We start from the raw sequence: 24,899 nt of genomic DNA, 5'->3' as shown, positions 1-24,899 counted from the left end.
TTTTTTTCCCTAGTCTCTGCTACTCCAGCCTACCCTCCCTCTACAGCAAGATGAACTTTCCTGAGACAGTACTAATATTTCAGATGGCACCTGGAACTATACTACTAAGGGCCAAATATCAGCTCTAGATAAAAACTGTTCAATCTGAGCTTCAGCTTCACTCTTTGTAAAATGGGGATGATAATAAAAATCACATAGTTACATATCTGACCCACAACAACTGCTTAACTATTACTATTCTTAGGTAATGTCTCTATATTCCCAAATAGACCTGTTTAGCCATAAAAATCAAAACTAAAATGCTTTTGGAGCACATAAGGCCACTGATTACTTCTCTAATTGACCAGTCAAGTTCTGAATAACTGCTCCAGAGCCCCATAACATTATGTGCAGTTTATCACTTTTGGAATTTAGTCCTCATTGGAAGACACACTCTATCTTGTACTGTTGACAACTCTTACTGGTGTTTTGAGAGACATTTTAACTGCACCATCTACCTGCTGTCATTGCTTAGGCCTTGTCAATCATTTGTGCCTTTGGCCCCACCTTGGCTTTTTTCGTCTTCTTTGCAGCTTGAGACCAGCACTTAACCCACCCAAATTGCAATTCTTTGTTTACCTGACTCATTCTGTAACCACTACAGACCCAGCTTCATGCTAGGGGCATGGCAGACACTCAGGGAATGTCAGCCAGAAAAAAAGTTTAGCTGTCAATGGGAAGGGAGAGCATGTGGACTCAGATTTTCACTACCATCCTCCTAACATCCAAAGAGCAATTCTAAGTGGTGACAAGACTGAGTGTAGAGAGATGATTGTTTTTATTCAACTGGAAAGTCTATTCTCAGCTTGGTACAGTTTTCTCAATCTTCTTCCTGAATGTTACATTGCCAGCTTTACTTGTCTGCAGTTTCTAGTTACATTCTGCGAGTCTTTTCCAGTATGCTAGTAACTAGGAATCCAAACACAAGAACAGCACAGCTAAGACAAAATTCCAAGGAATTTCTATAAGCAACAAATAATATTTGAGGATAGATTTAGGAGCAGCAGGTGTGTCAGCTATTCAAAGTCATTCTTTGATTCTATTTTTCTGTTTACTCTGTTATGGTATAAACATGAATATATAAATTATAAATGTTTGTTTATCCTTGTTTTGTTTCATTTCCTCTTGTGTCCACATGATGGGCAAGGACCTTCCACTTAGTTCACTGAGACTATTATCTGTAATGTTTGTCTTGCGAGCTTATAAACATGTCTTTAAACTGATTTTGGTTGCTTGGTAAATGTAAACTTCTAAAATTATTATGCTTTGTGATAAAGAAAATTCAGGCTTTTATTATAGCAGACATAGAGAACAAAGGGCAAATATTTTGGTATATCAGAAATCGTAATCATAGAAAATAAGTAAGGAAAGAAGAAAGAATTTTTTGACCATAATGTTAGTGCTCAGGGGTTATTCCTGGCTCTGAGCTCAGAAACTACTCCTGATCTGCTCAGGGGACTATATGGGATGCCAGAGATTATACTCAGGTCAGCCATGTCCAAATGCCCTATTCACTGTAAGAAGATATTTGTAGGGGCAACAAGAATACTCTGAAACTTAGAAGATCACCTCAAGAAGCTCCAACTCTTTTCTCTGTACATTTACTGCTCAATTATTTTAGATTGAGACTTTCTTAAATTTCCCTCTGCCCTTTTACTCTTGTTCACCAAACGCTCTTTTGTCTTTTAAAACAAGGCTACAATACATCTCCAACCTCTTATAGAGCACAGGTAACAACATCTTATTTAAATACACTTGGACATTGCAGACTTCCCAGCTTATTTAATCTAAAGTCATGCCAAATAAAACACAAACCTGTGATTTACCTATTTCCTCAACATAGAAACACTTTTCATCCACCACACCACCATTGCTAGTTAGCTTGATACAGTAGGGTATCCAAATGGAGGTATAAGATGAGTTAAAGTAACAGCTGTTTGCTCCAGCAGATACATAATCAGGGCATTCTTTCCATTCTTGGTTCCATTCTTGAGTGTTTCTGAAAAAAAAAAAATAGAGTAAAACAGGATAAAGTGTTCCCCCCAAACATGCTAGAGCTTAAGTTAGAATGAGATCCCACACGGGGCCGGCGAGGTGGCGCTAGAGGTAAGGTGTCTGCCTTGCAAGTGCTAGCCAAGGAAGGACCGTGGTTCGATCCCCCGGCGTCCCATATGGTCCCCCCAAGCAAGGGGCAATTTCTGAGCACTTAGCCAGGAGTGACCCCTGAGCATCAAATGAGTGTGGCCCCCCCAAAAAAAAACAAAAAAAAAGAAAAAAAAGAATGAGATCCCACACACTGGAGTATATATATACATACATATGTATATATGAGTATATGCATATATGAGTATATATACATATATATACACATATATACATTTGTAATGTATGATTTCAGGTGTACATCACTGGAAATTAACATGCAAGTCTCCTAATCCCAATTTATATTTCCCTCCTCCTCTTCCTTCACTTATGGTAACAAATTTATTTTATATTCCAAAACTTGATTGATGATTTATGCAGTTCATCTGTTTATTTTCTCTGTTCACCACAGATGAGCAAAACCATACTGCTTGTCTTTCTTCTTCTAGCTTATTTCACTTTAGCTGCATAGGCGGTCTAGCTATGTTATAAGAGGCAGAAATCCTTTCTCTCTAGCTACATAGTATTCATTGTAAACACAAATATTTATGAGCAAGTATTTCTGTGGTGCCACTTCTAAAAAATTTCACATCTGAAGACATATCTAGGACCTCCAGACCAACAGGAGGCTATTTGTACTTCTGCCTATAGTAAAATGAACCACATCTGCTTAATGACTGCATATGGTACAATAATTTCTCACTTATTTGGATATTACTTTATTGCACTTGTTTTTCAAATATTTGTTCATTTGAAATGTTAAAATAATGCTTATTGAAACACTGCTGGCAGTCACCTTCCATACTGTCTAATACCTAGGGAATTAGAATGCCCAGGGTGTTTTGAAATGGGTCATCCCCAATTTGTGGTAGAATCAACTGAGGTGATCAGCTGGTGGTATTGTCTATGCTGAGTGACACCAAGATTTGGATGGCCTTATGGCAGAAAAGTGGCATACCTTACTCTGAACCATGGTATCCTGTGTCTACCTCTTCAAGGCTATTCTTTCCTCAATGACCAAACTCCTTCCCACAACCTGATATTTTTTTCTGAGACATAAGAGCAATGAGGCCATTTCAAACATACTGAAGGAATATCCAAGTGATATTTATAAAACAGTCAAATGTAGCCATTTGCCCCGTCCCATTCCTAAAAAGAGACAAAAGGCATACATCCAGAAATTTAAAATATTTTTCCAAAGTTCTTAAAGCATTTTTCTTTACTCATCTGTAAAGAGGAATTGGTATTTATCAATAGCATCAAAAAGGAAAAGAAAAATGGCTGAACTGAATCAGTGTGCTTTCCTAACAATTCATTTTTTTGTTACTATACAATCAATTTAATCTTTTCTTATATCTTGGTTAAAGAAAAACACACAAATAAATCATAATAGTCAGATGGGCTTCTGGAGACACTGAATAAATCAGATAAGGTAGATGTTCATATTTACATTCTAACATAGAGTTATCCACCTCCATCCCACACTACAGAATTATTATTGTTTTTAACTGTGGAAGGTTTCCAGGTGGAGGTGTTGTTTTCCTTTGAGAGAATGTGAGGGAGGAAGAGCAATCAAAATCATCATGGTAGAAGAGTATAGATAGGAGTGTGGGAGTAAAAGGCAAAAGGAGAGTTGGCGAAAACACTTAAAATGGTTAATTCAGAAGCTTATTTTTTTTCTTTATTTATTGTTCACTAAGCTGTCAGCTAAGAAGAAGGTTCTAAATCAAGGAGACATAAAGCCTGAGGCAATCTGTTACTGAAGAATGAAAAGGTGGGCATGATCTTGCATAGAGTAAGGCATTTTCTAGCAGCCAGAATCTGAGAAGTGAGGGGCGTCTATGCGAAACTTTCTGGGGACGAGTTCTGGATAGCAGTGGGCAATGAGGACACACTGGTAGGGAAAGACAAGGACTGGACTGGAAGCCAGAGATAAGGATCTGGGGGCATAAAATTCCTTCTTCACAGCTCTTTCTCAGACTTGGTTCCTAGTTTTTGGCACTAGAAAGAAGTGGGTGCTAATCGGGGGTCCTTGAGACAGCTGTACATCAGCTGTTGGAAAGAATTTGGGACTAACATGGCCAAAGCAACAGGAATTAGTACAGTGAACTGTGACTTAAATTCTCTTTGATTCTTCAAAGTTGCATTCCCTGAAGCAGAGGGAAATTTATTCCTGATAGGAAAGAGAGCTCAGAGAGGACAGGAAGAAGGATAAATGAGGTGTGTGTGTGTGTGTGTGTGTGTGTGTGTGTGTGTGTGTGTGTGTGTGTGTGTGTGTGTGCTCCTGTGTTCATGCGTGTGTTTGGAAAAGTAAGAAAAATATAAGAACTTTGGGATAGTGGATCACTTAACTATAATATGGTTAAATTTATCCTGATATTCCAATTAAGAACATATGAAAGTAAGGGCTTCACAAAATAGCCTGGGTATGAGGATTTTGTGCAATAGTTGAGGGGATATTAAACATGTGTTTAGTGTAATTGATGGCATTGAAGTTAGCATTAAAATGTCCTCAAATGTTGGACTGTGCTTATTAGCAGGTCTGGATTTGTAATAGGGAGGTTAGTTCTGTGTGTTTCGTGCAGCTTCTCAAACGTGGTATGTCCGCAATCTGGTTCCCATAGTGAACATACACAAAATCATGTTTAGATTATCCCAAATCCACAGATCTACAAAACAAACAATCTAAAGCACTTATCTTAAGCATGATGGATTAAGGAGAGTTAGTTCAAAACAACTCCCAACCCTCCTCTCACTAACTGAAGTTGAATTTTATTTTCAATAAATATTTAAAACTTACTTCTAAACTATTAAGTTTAGGTCAAAATTGAAACTCTGTTTCCTCTTTCATTAGGCTGAATTTCTATAGATAACCATAGGCAACAACATATGGAAGCTCTTCTCTCCTCTTCAACTGACTCTAAAGTTAAAGACATATCCAGACTAGCTTGTGAAATGGGTGGAACAATGGTAGAAAAACTATCAGCAAATGTCAGAAAAAAGAGTAAAAGAAATGTTTCACATCAAAAATTAACTAATTGGAAATGGAATTATAAAAAGAAAATATCAACTATGTCTGAATGTCTGAATTCAGAATGACTCTTTTCATTATATATATAGGTTTACCAGTCTTTAGAAAAAAAGACTCTCTTGAGAAGAAAAGATATCAATACCTCCTTTTTCACAACTGTCTACAGAAAAGACACTTTCTTCAAAGGACAAGGATAGATTTTGTTTCTTCTTTGTTTTTGCTCCCCAAGCAATGATCAGGAGGACCAAAGTCATTCTCAGGAAAAGTAGGCCCTGCTGTTAGGCCTGCAGCTCCATGATCCAGGTAATGCAATGATAAAACCCAGTGGTGCCAGGGGCTGCCAGGCCCACACCAAGTGGTACTCTGGGAGCCTTATGGTACCAGGGACAAAACTCAGGCTCTTTAGCCTTACATGCATTCCTCACCTTTGTGTTATCTCTATGGTCCCTAGCACAGGTTTTTCAGGAGTGGATGGAGGATGGCAGAGGTGAGGCATCCTTAGGAACTGAGCCTTCCCATGCTCACTTCCTTTGAAAACAAGGCATTGATTTGCAGGCAGGGAGCTCAGAGATGACCATCTCTGACAGCTCCCAGGACATCTGTTTTGCTGGGCATAGTATTTGCATTCTTGCTGAATCTGCACTGAAGCTGTGCTGTCTCCAGCTCTGCATGGCAGACTATTGTGAATGGGCTGTTTTGCTTTGCCAGCTCACCTGGCTGGGAGCAAAGCCAAGTGTGCTTGTGCTGCCTCTGGCCCTGTGTTATTCACAGCCCAACATGTTTACTCCCTTGTGCTTCAGCTGCCTGAAAAAAAGAACTTTTTCTGTTCCTCCCTGCCTCCATGGTCTGGATGAAGTCATCTCCTAGTTTTGTTTGAGTTAGGGGTGGAGAGGCCTGATCCTATAGTTTTGGGAGTGTCCTGGGAACTGGATAACAAGGAATATGATGACTGAATTAGAAAATCCCGTGTATGTTCCTCCTGGTGTGAGCAGGCAATGGCAGAAGCACATCTGTCCGGGAACCTGTGCTGACTGGTGCTGATAACCCCTGCTCCTCTCCTCTTCCCTTCCAGCTACTCTATCAGCACAGATAGCCAAATAATCCTGTTGTTTCTTTCCTCTCCCTCCCCTACTTTACAGTGCTCAGGGTTTCTCCTGACTTTATGCTCAAGGGTTTCTTCTGATAATATTGGGGACCATATGCATTTCTGGGGATTCAACATGGTTCCACCACATGCAAGGCAAGACCCTTAACCCCTGCACTCTCTCTACATTCTCTCTGGCCATAATTAATTTCATTTTAAAAATCAAAACACACATACACAAAACTGACCTTCCCTCCACCTGGTGACACACTTACAGGCATGTCTATCAGCTCTGGGCCTGGACTGGGACTAGGGTGCTGAAGGGAGCACCTTCAGGTGTGGGAGGGTGAAAGAGGCCAAATTTTGTGGCCCAGATGGCCCAGGGAGAGATTTTGCATCTGAGAAGGTTTCACATCTATAGGTTGAATTTGTGTTAGGGTCAAATTGGGTGAATTTTAAAGTAGTGTAACTCTATTTTCTCAAACCTGGACCCAAGTTTGCAATCTCTCCCAGGCTATTTAATCATGTGGTACAAGTCTCAGATCTGGTTCTCATTAAGTCTATTCTTTTGCTGAAACCAAAGCTTGAAAATTGAACCTGCCAATTTTTTTTTTGCATTTAAAAGACACTCAGAAGTGCTTCCAAACATATTAATGTCCTATTTAAATGTATTTATACAAATCAGCATTGTCTACTGGCCCTCACCTCTCTGCAGTAGCATCCTCAACAAAAAATAAAACACATTTAGATATGGGAGCCAGCTCAAAGGGTGGGAGCATGTAGCTGGCATGCCTGAGGTCCCATGTTCAATCTTGTACCATATCCTTGCTCCTCAACCTTTAACCACTGGTATGACCTTTAGCACCACTGGGTCAGAACAGCCTGCTGGCATTGCTGGTGGAAAGCACTGGAATCATCAGGCCTATTATGCCAGATTAAGTTTTGACAAGTCCCCAAGCATACTGGAGAGCACTGTTTTCCCCACCCACATACCCACCCAAGTGCATTCAATGCTCAGTCATTGAAATTTTTTTTTAAGGAGTGTTTGAGACACTCCTGAAGGTGTTCAGGAATTACTCCCATCTCTTTGATCAGGAATCATTCTTTGTAGGGATCATGTATAATGTCAGGGCTGAAAGTGGATCAGTCATGTACAAGGCAAACACCTTAATCTCCAAACTATCTTTGAAGTCTTTTTTTCTTTCTTTCTTTCTTTCTTTCTTTCTTTCTTTCTTTCTTTCTTTCTTTCTTTCTTTCTTTCTTTCTTTCTTTCTTTCTTTTTCTTTCTTTCTTTCTTTCTTTCTTTCTTTCTTTCTTTCTTTCTTTCTTTCTTTCTTTCTTTCTTTCTTTCTTTCTTTCTTTCTTCTTCTCTCTCTCTCTCTCTCTCTCTCTCTCTCTCACACACACACACCCCGATAACTTCTGGCTCTGCACTCAGAAATTGCTCCTGGCTCAGGACCATAAAGGATGCAGGGGATCAAACTCAGGTCCGTCCTGGGTCAGCAGTTTATAAGGCAATAACCCTACTGCTGTGCTATCGTTCTGGACCCTCTGAAGTATTTCTAAGAAACTTCTCAGATGCCTCGATGGTAGAGAAGGTCAGTCTTCATCATTAACTCAAACTTTTGTTATTTGCAAATTAAACTCACAGCCTTGCATAGAAGTACTTCCACAATAAAGTAATTATTACAAATATTAAAGAATTAGAAAACAAATTTTTGTAGCTCAGAATTTAGATATCACCTTATCATTATTTAAAATTCTTGCCACATAATAAGAATAGCAGTTGCCTTTGTCTGATTGCTTAGATGCTAAGCAAGCACTATGTGGTTTTTTCACGTAATCTTCTCACAAGATATTTTGGGATCAAGTCCATAATCTTCTGTTTGTGGACAGATTGACTAATTTGCCTGTCACTACTCAGTGCATGCTTGGGAGCTGAGCTGCAGTTGGCTCGTAGCCCATGTCCCTGACTCTTCATGCTCCTCCTGTCCCTTTACTTCCTCTGTGGACTTACAGTGCCACCCGTGTTCTGATGATCATCACAAGCCTGCTCACCTGCTCACCAGTTCAGGCCTTTGCTAGGGATGGTTGGGAAAGAGGAGGCCACAGAGCCTCTGAGCCTAACCATTCAAAAAGCAAACTATGGGGCCAGTGTATGACTCAAATGGTAGAGTACATCTATCATCTTACGGTTCAGTCCCAGCACCAGCACCATCTGTCCCTTCCTGGGCCCTTTCCCAACCTTGCTTAATGTGGTGGTCTGAAGGTAGACCCTGACATTGCCTGAGACTTGGGCTGGTGCTCAAAATTTTTTAAATTTGGTTTGTTTTGGAGCCATACCCAACAATATAAAAGGATAATTCCTAGTAGTACTGGGAGGGCCATATGGGGATGTCAGATATCAAACTTGGGTTGGCCAGAGCAAGGCAAGAGCCATGACTGCTTTTACTATTGCTCTTGCCCCAATATTTGTTTTACTTAAAAGAAAAAGATAATTAAAAAAAAAAGGCAAAATGTATTTCATAAAAAAAAAGAATGGAAATAAACTATTTGGGTGGTGAAGATATTAGATTTTGGCCTCTTTTCTTTCTATAACTACAAGAATTTGGGTGAAAATCAGATAGAAAAATACTGTAGTCTATTATTAAAAGAACTAATTTATAGGATTAGACAGGAGGCAGAGTTTGTTTTCAACACTGAAATAAAAAAAGACCAATTTTTTTGGAGGGGTAGATTTGGCAGTTATAGCCAGTGGTTCTTAGGAGATATTCCTGGTTATTCACTTTGCATGCCACATATAAGGAAAATACTTTACTCCCTGAACTATCTCTCAGCTTTAAACTGAGTCTTTTAAAACTTATACTTCTTAAAGAACACCCTTTTGATTTTTAACCCCAGTTAAAGTAAAATTTCAAGCCCTTCCCTATGCTGCTTGGCACTGACTATCCAGGCTCAACCTCTGACTCCTTAGAGAACACTCCCAATGCCCACCAACACCACCCCAGTGGGAATCTCCCTTCCTCAAATAAGTTAGCTTCAGGGCCTTTGCAGTTCAACTTTCTCTGCCTTTCAGACTTTCCTCCAGATACTTGGGTGGCTTGGCTCACTTCCTTTATGCCTCTGCTAAACCTTCTGTCACCCACCTCCTCCATGTGAATATCACCCCAAAGACAGGTACTTTATGATTTCACTCATAGATATAATCTAAAACAAAAACAAATCACCAAGTGAACAGATCAAAGTACAGATAGGTGGTTACCAGAGACACGGGTTGAGGAGTGGACAAAATGAATGAAGGAGTAAAAATAATGCAGGCACTTAGTTAAAAATGTAAGTTCTGGGATATACAGGATGGTAGATTTAGTTAATAATATACATGTATACTAGAGTATAAGCTGACCCAAGTATAAGCAGACCCCCTAATTTTACCCTAAAAACTAGGAAAACTTAGTGACTTGAGTATAAACTGGAGTGGAAAATGTAGCAGTCACTGGTAAATTTCAAAATAAAAATATATACCCAAAACAATTACAATAATTGAGGAATCAGTAAATAAAAAATACAAGATTACATTTACAGTACATGATTGTTTGATGTACTGTATCCATTAACATACCACATTAACCCATAGTATTCAATGGCAAAGCATTTAAGACAGTAAAGCATTGTAAATAAATGGTTAAAAATCCTGAATCCTTATACTCCAAAAGCCCCTGATTGAAGAATTCATGATTTATATACATTTATTCACATGACTTTACTGCTGAAATGGTTTTTCACTTAATTAAATATGCAATGAAATACTGTGGGTTAAATAGGTTCAGTGGCATACAGTTCAGTTCAGCCGCCTACCTCTTCAGCTTAGCTGCAACTTGTGGACTGAGCCGAAGCACCAGTCCCTCAGCAGGAAGACAGAAAATGACTGGAGACTACGTGAATTTGATTCAGTGAGCACACTAAATCAAATAACCTGTATGACCCGAGTATAAGCGAGTTTGAGTTTTTGGCACAAATTTTGTGCTGGAAAAACTCGGTTTATACTCATGTATTTACGGTACATGGTATGTTTGTAAATTGTTAAAGTAGTTGATATTATAACTTTTCTTTCATGATAAAAAGTTGTAACTTGAGACCAGAAATAGTATAGCAGGTAAGGTGCTTGCTTTTCACTGGCCAACCTGGATTGGCCAATCATGGTGGCACTGAATATGGTTCACAGATCTCTGCCAGGAATGATCTTTGAGCAGGAGTAAGCCTTGGACTTTAAAAGGTTTGTTCCCAAACCCAAATCTCCCTCCAAAAGAGTTGTAACTAGTATGGCAACAGATATTAACAGGACTTATTGTTGGGTCATTTCATATATACTATATACACATATACTCAAATATATACAAATCATATTTAATGAAAATATTTAATCAATACATTGTACTAAAATGGAAAATCATTTGCATATCTAAAGATTCAGCTATTTATTACTAGCAATCACATTCCATCTTCTCTCAATACAACATACTTATGAACATGCACCCAATTTCACATACTTACACATTGCATGCTTACATATACTCTTCCATACTTCACACTTATTCATACAACCTCACCCTCACACACTCATGAATACTCACACAAACACATTTATACAAGCACATGTTTAAATATGCTCACACTTGCATGGACTCAAGAACATTTAGGAACCCCCTCACATATGCATTTACACATACCTCAAACATTCATGCACACACATATACTCACTCACATATAATGCCGATTCCTTTCATCTTCTTTCTGGTGTTACTTTTCCTTACATTCCATCTTACCATCTAACATTTTATAAATGTTTTTATTGCCTCTTTCTTCCTATGAATCTCTGGGATTCAAAAGCCCCATTAGACTTTTGAATATTTTTTTTTTAATGCATAATTTTTTTTTTATTTAAACACCTTGATTACATACATGATTGTGTTTGGGTTTCAGTCATAAAAGGAACACCACCCATCACCAGTGCAACATTCCCATCACCCAAGTCCCAAATCTCCCTCCTACCCACCCAACCCCCGCCTGTACCCTAAACAGGCTCTACATTTCCCTCATACATACTCAATACTAGGACAGTTCAAAATGTAGTTATTTCTCTAACTAAACTCATCACTCTTTGTGGTGAGCTTCCTGAGGTGAGCTGGAACTTCCAGCTCTTTTCTCTTTTGTGTCTGAAAATTATTATTACAAGGGTGTCTTTCATTTTTCTTAAAACCCATAGATGAGTGAGACCATTCTGCGTTTTTCTCTCTCTCTCTGACTTATTTCACTCAGCATAATAGATTCCATGTACATCCATGTATAGGAAAATTTCATGACTTCATCTCTCCTGACAGCTGCATAATATTCCATTGTGTATATGTACCACAGTTTCTTTAGCCATTCGTCTGTTGAAGGGCATCTTGGTTGTTTCCAGAGTCTTGCTATGGTAAATAGAGCTGCAATGAATATAGGTGTAAGGAAGGGGTTTTTGTATTGTATTTTTGTGTTCCTAGGGTATATTCCTAGGAGTGGTATAGCTGGATCGTATGGGAGCTCGATTTCCAGTTTTTGGAGGAATCTCCATATCGCTTTCCATAAAGGTTGAACTAGACAGCATTCCCACCAGCAGTGGATAAGAGTTCCTTTCTCTCCACATCCCCGCCAACACTGTTTATTCTCATTCTTTGTGATGTGTGCCATTCTCTGGGGTGTGAGGTGGTATCTCATCGTTGTTTTGATTTGCATCTCCCTGATGATTAGTGATGTGGAACATTTTTTCATGTGTCTTTTGGCCATGCGTATTTCTTCTTTGTCAAAGTGTCTGTTCATTTCTTCTCCCCATTTTTTGATGGGGTTAGATGTTTTTTTCTTGTAAAGTTCTGTCAGTGCCTTGTATATTTTGGAGATTAGCCCCTTATCTGATGGGTATTGGGTGAATAGTTTCTCCCACTCAGTGGGTGGCTCTTGTATCCTGGGCACTATTTCCTTTGAGGTGCAGAAGCTTCTCAGCTTAATATATTCCCATCTGTTAATCTCTGCTTTCACTTGCTTGGAGAGTGCAGTTTCCTCCTTGAAGATGCCTGTAATGTCCTGGAGTGTTTTGCCTATGTGCTGTTCTATATATCTTATGGTTTTGGGGCTGATATCGAGGTCTTTAATCCATTTGGATTTTACCTTTGTACATGATGTTAGCTGGGGGTCTAAGTTTAATTTTTTGCAAGTGGCTATCCAATTGTGCCAACACCACTTGTTGAAGAGGCTTTCCCTGCTCCATTTAGGATTTCCTGCTCCTTTATCAAAAATTAGATGGTTGTATGTCTGGGGAACATTTTCTGAGTATTCAAGCCTATTCCACTGATCTGAGGACCTATCCTTATTCCAATACCATGCTGTTTTGATAACTGTTGCTTTGTAGTACAGTTTAAAGTTGGGAAAAGTAATTCCTCCCATATTCTTTTTCCCAATGATTGCTTTAGCTATTCGAGGGTGTTTATTGTTCCAAATGAATTTCAAGAGTGTCTGATCCACTTCTTTGAAGAATGTCATGGGTATCTTTAGAGGGATGGCATTAAATCTGTATAATGCCTTGGGGAGTATTGCCATTTTGATGATGTTAATCCTGCCAATCCATGAGCAGGGTATGTGTTTCCATTTCCGTGTGTCCTCTCTTATTTCTTGGAGCAGAGTTTTATAGTTTTCTTTGTATAGGTCCTTCACATATTTAGTCAAGTTGATTCCAAGATATTTGAGTTTGTGTGGTACTATTGTGAATGGGGTTGTTTTCTTAATGTCCATTTCATCCTTATTACTATTGGTATATAGAAAGGCCATTGATTTTTGTGTGTTAATTTTGTAGCCTGCCACCTTGCTATATGAGTCTATTGTTTCTAGAAGCTTTTTGATAGAGTCTTTAGGGTTTTCTAAGTAGAGTATCATGTCATCTGCAAACAGTGAGAGCTTGACTTCTTCCTTTCCTATCTGGATTCCCTTGATATCCTTTTCTTGCCTAATCGCTATAGCAAGTACTTCCAGTGCTATGTTGAATAGGAGTGGCGAGAGAGGACAGCCTTGTCTTGTGCCAGAATTTAGAGGGAAGGCTTTCAGTTTTTCTCCATTGAGGATAATATTTGCCACTGGCTTGTGGTAGATGGCCTTCACTATATTGAGAAAGGTTCCCTCCATTCCCATCTTGCTGAGAGTTTTGATCAAGAATGGGTGTTGGACCTTATCAAATGCTTTCTCTGCATCTATTGATATGATCATGTGGTTTTTATTTTTCTTGTTATTGATGTTGTGTATTATGTTGATAGATTTACGGATGTTAAACCAGCCTTGCATTCCTGGGATGAAACCTACTTGATCGTAGTGGATGATCTTCTTAACGAGGCATTGAATCCTATTTGCCAGGATTTTGTTGAGGATCTTTGCATCTGCATTCATCAGTGATATTGGTCTGTAATTTTCTTTTTTGGTAGCGTCTCTGTCTGGTTTAGGTATCAAGGTGATGTTGGCTTCATAAAAGCTATTTGGAAGTGTTTCTGTTTGTTCAATTTCATGAAAGAGTCTTGCCAAGATTGGCAGTAGTTCCTCTTGGAAAGTTTGATAGAATTCATTAGTGAATCCATCTGGACCTGGGCTTTTGTTTTTCGGCAGACATTTGATTACTGTTTTAATTTCATCAATGGTGATGGGGGTGTTTAGATATGCTACATCCTCTTCCTTCAACCGTGGAAGATTATAAGAGTCCAAGAATTTATCCATTTCTTCCAGGTTCTCATTTTTAGTGGCGTAGAGTTTTTCAAAGTAGTTTCTGATTACCCTTTGAATCTCTGTCATATCAGTAGTGATCTCTCCTTTTTCATTCCTGATACGAGTTATCAAGTTTCTCTCTCTCTCTTTCTTTGTTAGGTTTGCCAGTGGTCTATCAATCTTGTTTATTTTTTCAAAGAACCAACTTCTGCTTTCGTTGATCTTTCGGATTGTTTTTTGAGTTTCCACTTCGTTGATTTCTGCTCTCAACTTTGTTATTTCCTTCTGTCTTCCTATTCTTGGGTCCTTTTGTTGAGCATTTTCTAGTTCTATTAGCTGTGTCATTAAGCTACTCAGGTAAGCTCCTTCTTCCTTCCTGATGTGTGCTTGCAAAGCTATAAATTTTCCTCTCAGTACTCGCTTTTGCTGTGTCCCATAAGTTCTGAGAGTTTGTGTCTTTATTGTCATTTGTTTCCAGGAACCTTTTGATTTCCTCCTTGATTTCATCTCGGACCCACTGGTTATTGAGCATGAGGCTGTTTAACTTCCAGGTGTTAAAGTGTTTCTTCTGAGTCCCTTTGGAGTTCACAAATAATTTCAGAGCCTTGTGGTCAGCGAAGGTAGTCTGCAAAATTTCTATCCTCTTGATCTTATGGAGGTATGTTTTATGTGCCAGCATGTAGTCTATCCTGGAGAATGTCCCATGTACATTGGAGAAGAATGTGTATCCAGGTTTCTGGGGATGGAGTGTCCTATATATATCCACTAGGCCTCTTTCTTCCATTTCTCTCCTCAGGTCTAGTATATTCTTGTTGGGTTTCAGTCTGGTTGACCTGTCCAGTGTTGACAAAGCCGTGTTAAGGTCCCCCACAATTATTGTGTTGTTGTTGATATTATTTTTCAGATTTGTCAACAGTTGTATTAAATATTTTGCTGGCCCCTCATTCGGTGCATATATGTTTAGGAGAGTGAATTCTTCCTGCTCTACGTACCCCTTGATTAATATAAAATGTCCGTCTTTGTCCCTTACAAACTTCCTGAGTATAAAGTTTGCATTATCTGATATTAGTATGGCCACTCCAGCTTTTTTATGGGTGTTGTTTGCTTGGATAACTTTTCTCCAGCCTTTTATTTTGAGTCTATGTTTGTTCTGACTATTCAGGTGCGTTTCTTGTAGGCAGCAGAAGGTTGGATTGAGTTTTTTGATCCATTTAGCCACTCTGTGTCTCTTAACTGGTGCATTTAGTCCATTGACGTTGAGAGAAAGAATTGTCCTGGGATTTAACGCCATCTTTATTTCAAAATTTGGTGTGTCTTTTGGGTAGTCTTGTCTTAGATTAGGTCTTTCAGTTTTTCTCTTAAGACTGGTTTTGTGTCTGTGAAGTTTCTGAGCTGTTTTTTGTCTGTGAAACCATGTATTCTTCCATCAAACCGGAAAGTGAGTTTTGCTGGGTATAGTATTCTGGGTGAAGCATTCATTTCATTCAGTCTTGTCACAATATCCCACCACTGCTTTCTGGCATTGAGCGTTTCTGGTGACAGGTCTGCTGTAAATCTCAGGGAAGCTTGCTTGAACATGATTTCCCCTTTTGATCTTGCTGTTTTCAGAATTCTGTCTCTATCTGTGGGATTTGTCATTGTGACTAGGATGTGTCTTGGGGTGGTTTTTCTGGGGTCTCTTTTGGTTGGTACTCTTCGGGCATGCAGGATTTGATCACCTATATTCTTTAGCTCTGGAAGTTTCTCTTTAATGATGTTCTTGACCATTGATTCTTCCTGGAAATTTTCTTCCTGGGTCTCTGGGACTCCAATGATTCTTAAGTTGTTTCTGTTGATCTTATCATAGACTTCTATTTTCGTCTGTTCCCATTCTTTGACTAATTTTTCCATTGTCTGCTCATTTGCTTTAAGTTTTTTGTCCAATCTCTCCTGCTGTATGGAATTGTTATGTATCTCATCTTCCACAGCACCAAGTCTATTCTCAGCTTCTGATACCCTGTCCCAGAGCTTATCCATTTTGTCATTCACTTCGTTTACTGACTTTTTCAGTCCTGTTAGTTGACATGTTATTTCAGTTTGGAGTTTTGTCATTTCTGCCTTCATATTTTCTTGGTTCTTATTAGTGTTCTGTTCAACTCGATCCATGGTTTCTTGGAGTCTGTTGAGCACCTTCCATATTGCTAGTCTAAAGTCCTTATCTGAGAGGTTGATTAGTTGTTCAGTCATTATCTGGTCCTCAGAATTGTCATCTTCATTCTCTATGTCTGATGCTGGCCTGCGTTGTTTCCCCATTGTCACACTTGTATTGTGGGTTTTTCTACGTGTTGTGGTGGTATTCATTGTCTATATGATGTAGGCAGCACACTCCTCTGGCTCCTCCCTTTCTGGATGGGCTGACTTGCCTCTAAGGGAGGGGAGTCCTCCGTGGATGAAGCCTCACACTGGGTCAAATCTTAGGCCCGAGCATGCAACAGAGAAGACAGTCCAGAGAGAAATGTTTGCTTCTGTGATATAGCGCCGTTCTTAGTGTGATTTTTCCTTCTTGTTGCAATGGAGTTCTTTCCTTAGAAAGAGTGCACGGCCGCGTAGCGAAGCGGAGCGGCCGTGCTCCTCTGAGCCTTTTTTTGCCCCACTCGCAAGAGTTTCACGCAAGAGGACAGTAGACAGACATAGACAGGTCACACTCACAGTCTTTCACAGCTGAGCCCCACTGGGCCGGTGTACTTTCGCGGATTTTCCCCGCCTGGTGTCACACACAGGGAGCCAGCTTTTGCAAAGGATAGCCGGTTTTTATGCTCTGAAGTCCCTCCCTGAAAATGGCGTCTGGGCGAGCGAGGTTTCTGGAGGCTCTTCTTGCCCCACTCACAAGAGTTTCACGCAAGAGGACAGTAGACAGACATAGACAGGTCACACTCACAGTCTTTCATAGCTGAGCCCCACTGGGCCGGTGTACTTTCGCGGATTTTCCCCGCCTGGTGTCACACACAGGGAGCCAGCTTTTGCAAAGGATAGCCGGTTTATATGCTCTGAAATCCCTCCCTGAAAATGGCGTCTGGGCGAGCGAGGTTTCTGGAGGCTCTTTTTGCCCCACTCACAAGAGTTTCACGCAAGAGGACAGTAGACATAGACAGGTCACACTCACAGTCTTTCACAGCTGAGCCCCACTGGGCCGGTGTACTTTCGCGGATTTTCCCCGCCTGGTGTCACACACAGGGAGCCAGCTTTTGCAAAGGATAGCCGGTTTTTATGCTCTGAAGTCCCTCCCTGAAAATGGCGTCTGGGCGAGCGAGGTTTCTGGAGGCTCTTTTTGCCCCACTCACAAGAGTTTCACGCAAGAGGACAGTAGACAGACATAGACAGGTCACACTCACAGTCTTTCACAGCTGAGCCCCACTGGGCCGGTGTACTTTCGCGGATTTTCCCCGCCTGGTGTCACACACAGGGAGCCAGCTTTTGCAAAGGATAGCCGGTTTTTATGCTCTGAAGTCCCTCCCTGAAAATGGCGTCTGGGCGAGCGAGGTTTCTGGAGGCTCTTTTTGCCCCACTCACAAGAGTTTCACGCAAGAGGACAGTAGACAGACATAGACAGGTCACACTCACAGTCTTTCACAGCTGAGCCCCACTGGGCCGGTGTACTTTCGCGGATTTTCCCCGCCTGGTGTCACACACAGGGAGCCAGCTTTTGCAAAGGATAGCCGGTTTTTATGCTCTGAAGTCCCTCCCTGAAAATGGCGTCTGGGCGAGCGAGGTTTCTGGAGGCTCTTTTTGCCCCACTCACAAGAGTTTCACGCAAGAGGACAGTAGACAGACATAGACAGGTCACACTCACAGTCTTTCACAGCTGAGCCCCACTGGGCCGGTGTACTTTCGCGGATTTTCCCCGCCTGGTGTCACACACAGGGAGCCCACTTTTGAATATTTTTGTAATCTATGTTGTATCTCCAATGCTTCAATAGTACCAAACACATAGTCAGGTATCAATTTTTTCAATAAACAAACAAAAAACATATAAACATTTTTAATAAACAAGTTATCAAAAGAAAACATTTCTATTCTCAGAACTGCATACAAGCGTTATATGGTAACCAGAAAATTCATGAAGAGAAAAAATCAGAAAGCACAGGGGCTGTACCTTCTATTATAGAACAGCTGTATGGGTCCAGGGCTCTGTACACTCTGATGAACCCCATCTGTCCAGTGGCATGAAAATGTCTCTAGTTCTGGTGAACGGCACTTGGTGAACTTAGGTTTACCAGAAGAATCTGCAGAATGAAAATATAATGTATGAAATTAAGAGGTAATTTGTCATCCCAGTGGAACATAATGAAAGTGGCAAGTAAGAAACATTTCTTGTTTAACAAGCTCTTTTTTTAGTTCATAGCTTCAAAATTCTTGCATTTTCTGATAATTCCAGTGTCTTCATCGCAAACGTTATTTCTTAGGGCTTATTTAAAAAGAATATTATAGTATAGGCCACTTTGTTTTCCTTCTCTTCTATTTCCTATGGTCATTTTCTAAGGGTCTATTATTCACCTGATTATCATCATGCTGATGGTGGCTCAAGAATTACAAGTAGTTGTGTAGTGTGAGCCTTAGTGATGTCCAAGAGAAGGATGAGAGGCTGGGGTTCTCATGCATCAACTCCCATTGCCCTCTGGGTGAATGCTGAAGCATCAATGCTCATCAGCTAGGCTGTGCTTATGCATGATCTGAGGGTCCTTGTCTGACTAGACACATGTCACAGCAAAACCCATAGATGGTGGGCATCAGGTAGGGGGGATTCAGCATGTATGGACCACCATAGTATCCTTCTCTGTCTTGATCACCTTTTGTTTTTTGGGACACATCTGATGGTTCTCATATCTACTCTTGGTTCAGTACTCAGAGGACCATGTGATCCCAGGAACTGAATTGGGGCTCTAGCATACAGAACACATGCTGAAGCCTTTTGACCAATCTTTCCGGCCCAGCCTTTTGTCTTTTTTTTTTTTTTAAGATTCTTAACATAACATCACTTATGTTTTCAGTTTTCTGAAGATTCAATCAGTAAGGTCACTAAAGAAATTTTGACTATGACTAACCTGATGTAGGCCCCCATCTTGGCAGCACTGAAGTATATGATCTGCTAGATATGAGTATGACAGAAGGAGGCATGTTTTGTTAGGCAAACATTTGTTATACAACAAGCACAGTTGTTTTTAACCTTGAGCATGGCTTAGAATATCTGTAAAAATTATATTTTTTCTATTAGCTGAAGCACTGATTAAATTATATTTATGTTCTTCAAGAAGATTAGAGCTTGATAAAATATGTTAAATTAAAATGGATTTTATGTCTTTAGGTCTGAACAGAGAGATTCACATTCTCACTGATCTTTTTCACAGAAGGTCAGAAGAGGAAATACTACTTGATCATACATGGAGAGATTAGTGCTCTAGTCCTGGCTCTGACACTTAGCTTTCATTTTCTCAAGTCAACTAGGCCTCAGTTTCCTCAAGAGATTTGGTAAAGCAGATAAAATTCAAGTATTTGACAACTTCACTCTTATAACTAAGAGACACACATCATAATTATGTGTAAAACCAAAATATTATTTGTAGAATCAAAATGTTACTGTATTTTTGGATTAAAATGACTAGAGAATACAGGCAAATGCCATAGAGTCCTATTTTCCTATGTGATAAGTCTGTGACAAGATAGCAGGCACAGTAAGACCAGGAGCTACAGAGATAGTACAAGCAGGGTCCCTGTCTTGCATGCGGCCAACCTGAATTCTATCCCTGGCATTGCATATGGTGGTGTCGTGAACCTTGCTAATAGTGATCCTGAGCAAAGAGTCAGAAGTAAGTCTTGAGCACAACTGGGTATAGCTTAAAACTCACACACACATATACACAACCCACACACAAATCAAAACATAAGATCAGCTCAAACACTTGAAACAGAAAGAAAAATACTTTGCTAGCTGGTGCGGGGGGGGAATAATTTTGAACAAATAATTAATTTGAAACACATTTTGCTTGCTTCAATTTAGAAATCTTGTTTATTTTGTTTCTTTTTAAACTCCAGATGTATATAATGCTTCATATTGTCTTCAAATACTAAATAAGAAACAGAAAATTCATGGCTGTGGCGCTAATGTGATGAAGTGTGTGGCTAACAAGAACCCAGATCCAAGCACAGTGCTACATATCTATTATTTCCATTGTCTTCCTTCCTTCCTTCCTTCCTTCCTTCCTTCCTTCCTTCCTTCCTTCCTTCCTTCCTTCCTTCCTTCCTTCCTTCCTTCCTTCCTTCCTTCCTTCCTTCCTTCCTTCCTTCTTTCCTTCCTGTAGAAGATTAAATCTTAGATAGCTACAAATAATTTTTGAATCCTATTATTCAACCTGATATATTTTCTTCTCTTTAATAGCTCTTCAAAGGAGTATGGCATCTTTAAGAAAATATATCCATGACTAGGCTATTTAAATTTGTGATTTCTATCTTTTTATTCCTCTTGCTTTTATGGATGAAGTAAGCTGTTTTCAAGGTAGAAATTATGTGACAGAAAGTTGAGGTAGTAAGCTAAAGATCAGCATGGAGATGAGCCCCTCAATACAATAACTCTTGAAGAAATGAATCTATCCAACAACCACATAGGTGGGCAAAGCAGCTGATACTTCCCAAATTAGCCTTCAGATGAAACTTCATGTACTTGGATTTAAGCTCCAGAGAGAGAATCTGAAGAAGAGAACCCAGTGAATGCATTAAGAACCCAGTGGATGCGTTAGTTTGGATATTCACCATTTTATCTACTGATACAGACAGAATAAATGAATTTAATGTATCAGAACATGAAAGCAATGTTCAAGAATGACGTAACACATTTTTCTTAGCAAACAGTGTGGGAAAATGGGTACCTTCTTTTTTGAGGCAAGAACTGGGGTATATCTTTTGGTCTTAGCTTTTTCTCAGTTACTTCTTTCTTCAACAATTACTAGTGAGGCTAAAGACAGTCAACATTCCTGGTCCCGCTCATGATTTCAAGTATAGAAATACTGCTCTAGCAGCCAGAGAGACAGCACAGCAGTAGGACATTTGCCTTGCATGTGGCCTACCCAGGACCGACTGTGGTTCGATTCCTGGCATCCCGTATAGTCCCCAAGCCTACCAGAGGCGATTTCTGAGTGTAGAGCAAGGAGTAACCTCTGAGCGTCACGTGTTATGAACGGGCCCCCCCCTCAAGAAATGCTGCTCTAACCTTAAAATGAACAACTCCCAGATTATGTCTGCAAATCTTTGGAGAATAAAACTAAAGAATATAAAGAACTTGTAACCTAAAACTACAGACGAATGCATGTATAATACCTTTGAAAAGAATGTTGTCATTAACAAGAGTTCACTTTTTTAAAAATTTGATTTTGGGAAAAAATAATTTTGATTTTTGGGCCATACCTGGTGGTGCTCAGGGCTTATTCCTTGCTTTATGATCAGGGATTATACCTAGTAGTACTGGGTGATCAAACGCACGTAGACTACATGCAAGGTAAATGCCATATCTGATGTACTATCTCTCCAAACCTTGAGTGAACCTTTGAACCTAAGTTACTCTTTCTTTGAGAAATAAATGTTCCTACTCAAGTACTCCCACATTCTGAAGAAATGTTAATTGAGACACTGACACACAAAAATCTTTACAACATATCTGAACTTTGTTTCTAATTTCTTTTTGTATACTTTAATACTTGCAACAATTCCAGAGGTTTATCTTAGTACATGTAGCAAGAGCTGGGATTAAAACCCAGGTCTGGCATACAAGCCTACACTCTTCTGATTTTTTTTTTTTACTTTTTGAAGTGACACAGTTTATTAGGTAAATGAAGGCAAAGAACAAAATATTTGTGATTAAGAGAGAACACAGGCATCTCAGTAGTGGAGAGTGGTCAGACCTACATTCTGTTTGAAGCAAATTTGGTCTTTTTAGTGTGTGTTGGATAATTCCCTTTGCTTCTCAAAAATAATTCCCAGAAGAAAACAATGATATAATACAACTCAGAAATCAGATACCTGGAAAGTCCTATGAATAGCATGTCCTATGTGTAGTCACACATCTAGCTTAGTGGGGAGCTTCAAATGGTCGATGCTTTTGATTTCTCCCAGAGATTTAGTCCATCTGCGACATATGTCTGGGTATCAAAACTTTAAAACAGTTTTCCAGGAATACTGTGGGATGAATAGCCATGTTGAGAAGCTTGAGTAGAGAAACAGACGTTCAATATATACACTGAAAAGTTGCCTTTCCACATTCTTGTTCAGTTTAGAAGAGCTGCTTACGGAGAATGACATTTGATGTAAACTCCTATATGCTTAGGGTGGGGAGAATGTTCCCAATTAATTATTACTTCAGAAGAGCTCAAAAATGTTTCTTGAGAAATTCTGGGAGTGCAAAGAGATATTTTAAGTACATGCTAATCCTATCTTAATTTCTGGTGGATGGAACCTTGATAGTGGGAATTAATAATACATGAAACTAGTATTCTTACTGAAAATGTTTTATAATGAGCTTGAAAAGAGTCTTTCTAAACTTACAATGTTAAAAGTCAATGTCATGATATTACATCCACTCCTCCAATGACAAGGATCAGTGCCATAAGAAGCTGGGGAGACACTCTGGGGTTTACCACATCATCTTTGTCAAGGACCTTGAGTAATTTTTCCACTTTGACTGGGCCAGCTGAAGTGACTCTTTAACAGTATTGGGGAGCTGTGGATCTTGGCCTTGGAGGAAGATGCTCTGCACAGACCATTCATAGAATGATGGCAGTTCTTCTCTCCTAAAGTCATTATTTGTTTTCTTATCTTCTTTTTCTCATTAAACAAGCTTTTCTTTCTTTTTTTAAAAATAAAAACTTCAACAGCCTTCGCACCTGTCCCCAGAGTGAGTGCAGGTCCCTGAGGCCGCTCCACCTGGGCGTGCAGAGACCACCACGTCTGCCATCCCACACACTGGTACCCAGGATGAGTGCATTTCCCTGGGGCCGCTCCACGGGGGTGCACAGAGACCCCCTTGCCTGCGCCTCACTCTCCTGTCCCCAGAGATCACCCCACCCGACCCTGGCTCGTAGCTGGTCAGAGACACCTGCACCAGACCCATTTTGCACTGCTGGGACAGGCTGGGACCAATAGACTGGGTGAGCTTAGGCCTGCCACCTGGACCTTTGGGTAACCTAGAGCAGCCTACCCCCCTGAGCCCTGGAGTGGACCTGGGACTCCCCAAGGGCTGAGGGCAGCTACTGGGTGGGGTTTGGCTGTGGGAATTTCTTCTGCTGAAGCTCGGAGGGGGCGGAGCTCCATTGACTCCCAATTACAGGAGGGAGGATGGAGAGCTAGGCTCAACAGCGCCCACAACCATTGTGGCCAGGAGCGGAACTGCACCGGCTGACAGGAATAAGGAGAAGGAAATTGACCAGACCCCAAAGGAAGGCTGACTTCCAGGTAGCAGAGGGGGCACGAAGAAGTTAGGCTCAACAGCGCCCTCAACCATTGTGGTCAGGAAAGGACCTGCACTAGCTGACAACAAAAGGGAAAAGCAACAGATCAGGCCACATAAAAAGCACAGGAGGAGCCAAACTTCAGTGAGCTCACCCAACAACCCCCTGTAGAACCAAGCTCAGAGAGGGGACACATCCCCACGCCACAGGGGACCAAAGCAGGCTGAATTTAGAAGGCAGAGCACTCCAAACCACACCAATAAATGCAAAGAAATATGGGTAAATCAAGGAGAACCCTAACATCTGGAGATAAAGAGACAAACTCTAGCAAGTTTCCAAGTCCACCAAAACGCACAGATCCATGGGAAGGAGACCTAAAAGCAGCCATGAGGAAGGAAATGCAAGAATTGATAAAAGAAATGAAAGAAACTCTATCTAAAGAGTATATGAAATCTATAGATGAACAAATCAGCCAAATTAAAGAAGAAATGTTAAAGAACATGAGAGATTCTATACAAAAAGAATTGAAGGAATTAAAAGACAAAGTAACAAGCCTTACAAGCAGAAACAGAGAGTTGGAGTAGCACATGGAAGAACTCGAAGGAAAACTACAAACAAAAAATGAACAAGAAACTAACAAAGAAGTAAAAGGCAAAGCACTGGAAGGAGAAGTCCAGTATCTAATGAACAAGGACAAAAGAAACAACCTAAGAATTGTGGGTATACTGGAAGGGGAGGAAGTAGGGAAAGGGGAAGAACAAGTAGTCAGGGAAATAATAGCAGAGAACTTTCCCACCCTCTGGAAAGAAACTTCAATGCTAATCCAGGAAGTGAAGAGTCCCTAATAAAATAGACCCTAATAAACCAACACCAAGACATATAGTAATCCAAATGGCAAAAAAAAAAAAACAAAGAAAAAGGTGAACTCCTTAAAGCAATAATGGAGAAAAAAAACCTAAAGTACAAAGGAAGGGACATAAGAATCAAACCAGATCTCCCATTTAAAATAATTCAAGCAAGAAGACAGTGGAATGATATATTTAAACAACTGAATGAAAGAAATTTCCAACCCAGGGTCCAATACCCAGCAAAACTATCATTCATATGGGAGGGCAGACTAAAAACATTCTCAAACAAGAACGAACTTGAATTATTTGTACAAATAAAGCCAGTCCTAAACGACCTACTCACAGAGGAATTACACAATCCAAACCCCCAATTATAAAAACAACCACCCTACACAGCACAACTGTACAACATTCATCTCTGTCAATAATCTCCCTAAATGTCAACGGACTAAACTCTCCAATTAAAAGACACATAGTAAAGAACTGGATTAGGAAAAATAAACTGGACTTCT

General features: G+C 40.0%; 1 protein-coding gene across 1 annotated transcript in view; it reads right to left on the bottom strand.

Moving 5' to 3' along the window:
* GHR (growth hormone receptor) overlaps window positions 1–24,899 on the bottom strand; it is a 287,963-nt gene that overhangs the window by 23,299 nt on the left and 239,765 nt on the right. Inside the window, exons 4-5 of the mRNA XM_049768241.1 lie at window positions 18,202–18,331; window positions 1,866–2,038 (exon numbers count right to left, since the gene is read on the bottom strand). Of these exons, the coding sequence (XP_049624198.1) occupies window positions 1,866–2,038; window positions 18,202–18,331 (303 nt within the window). The remainder of the gene's footprint in view (window positions 1–1,865; window positions 2,039–18,201; window positions 18,332–24,899) is intronic.

The sequence above is a fragment of the Suncus etruscus genome, chromosome 2, assembly GCF_024139225.1.
Source record: "Suncus etruscus isolate mSunEtr1 chromosome 2, mSunEtr1.pri.cur, whole genome shotgun sequence".
NCBI lineage: Eukaryota > Metazoa > Chordata > Mammalia > Eulipotyphla > Soricidae > Suncus > Suncus etruscus.
The sequence above is the reverse complement of the archived record's forward strand: the minus strand, read 5'-3'. Positions and strand labels throughout refer to the sequence as shown.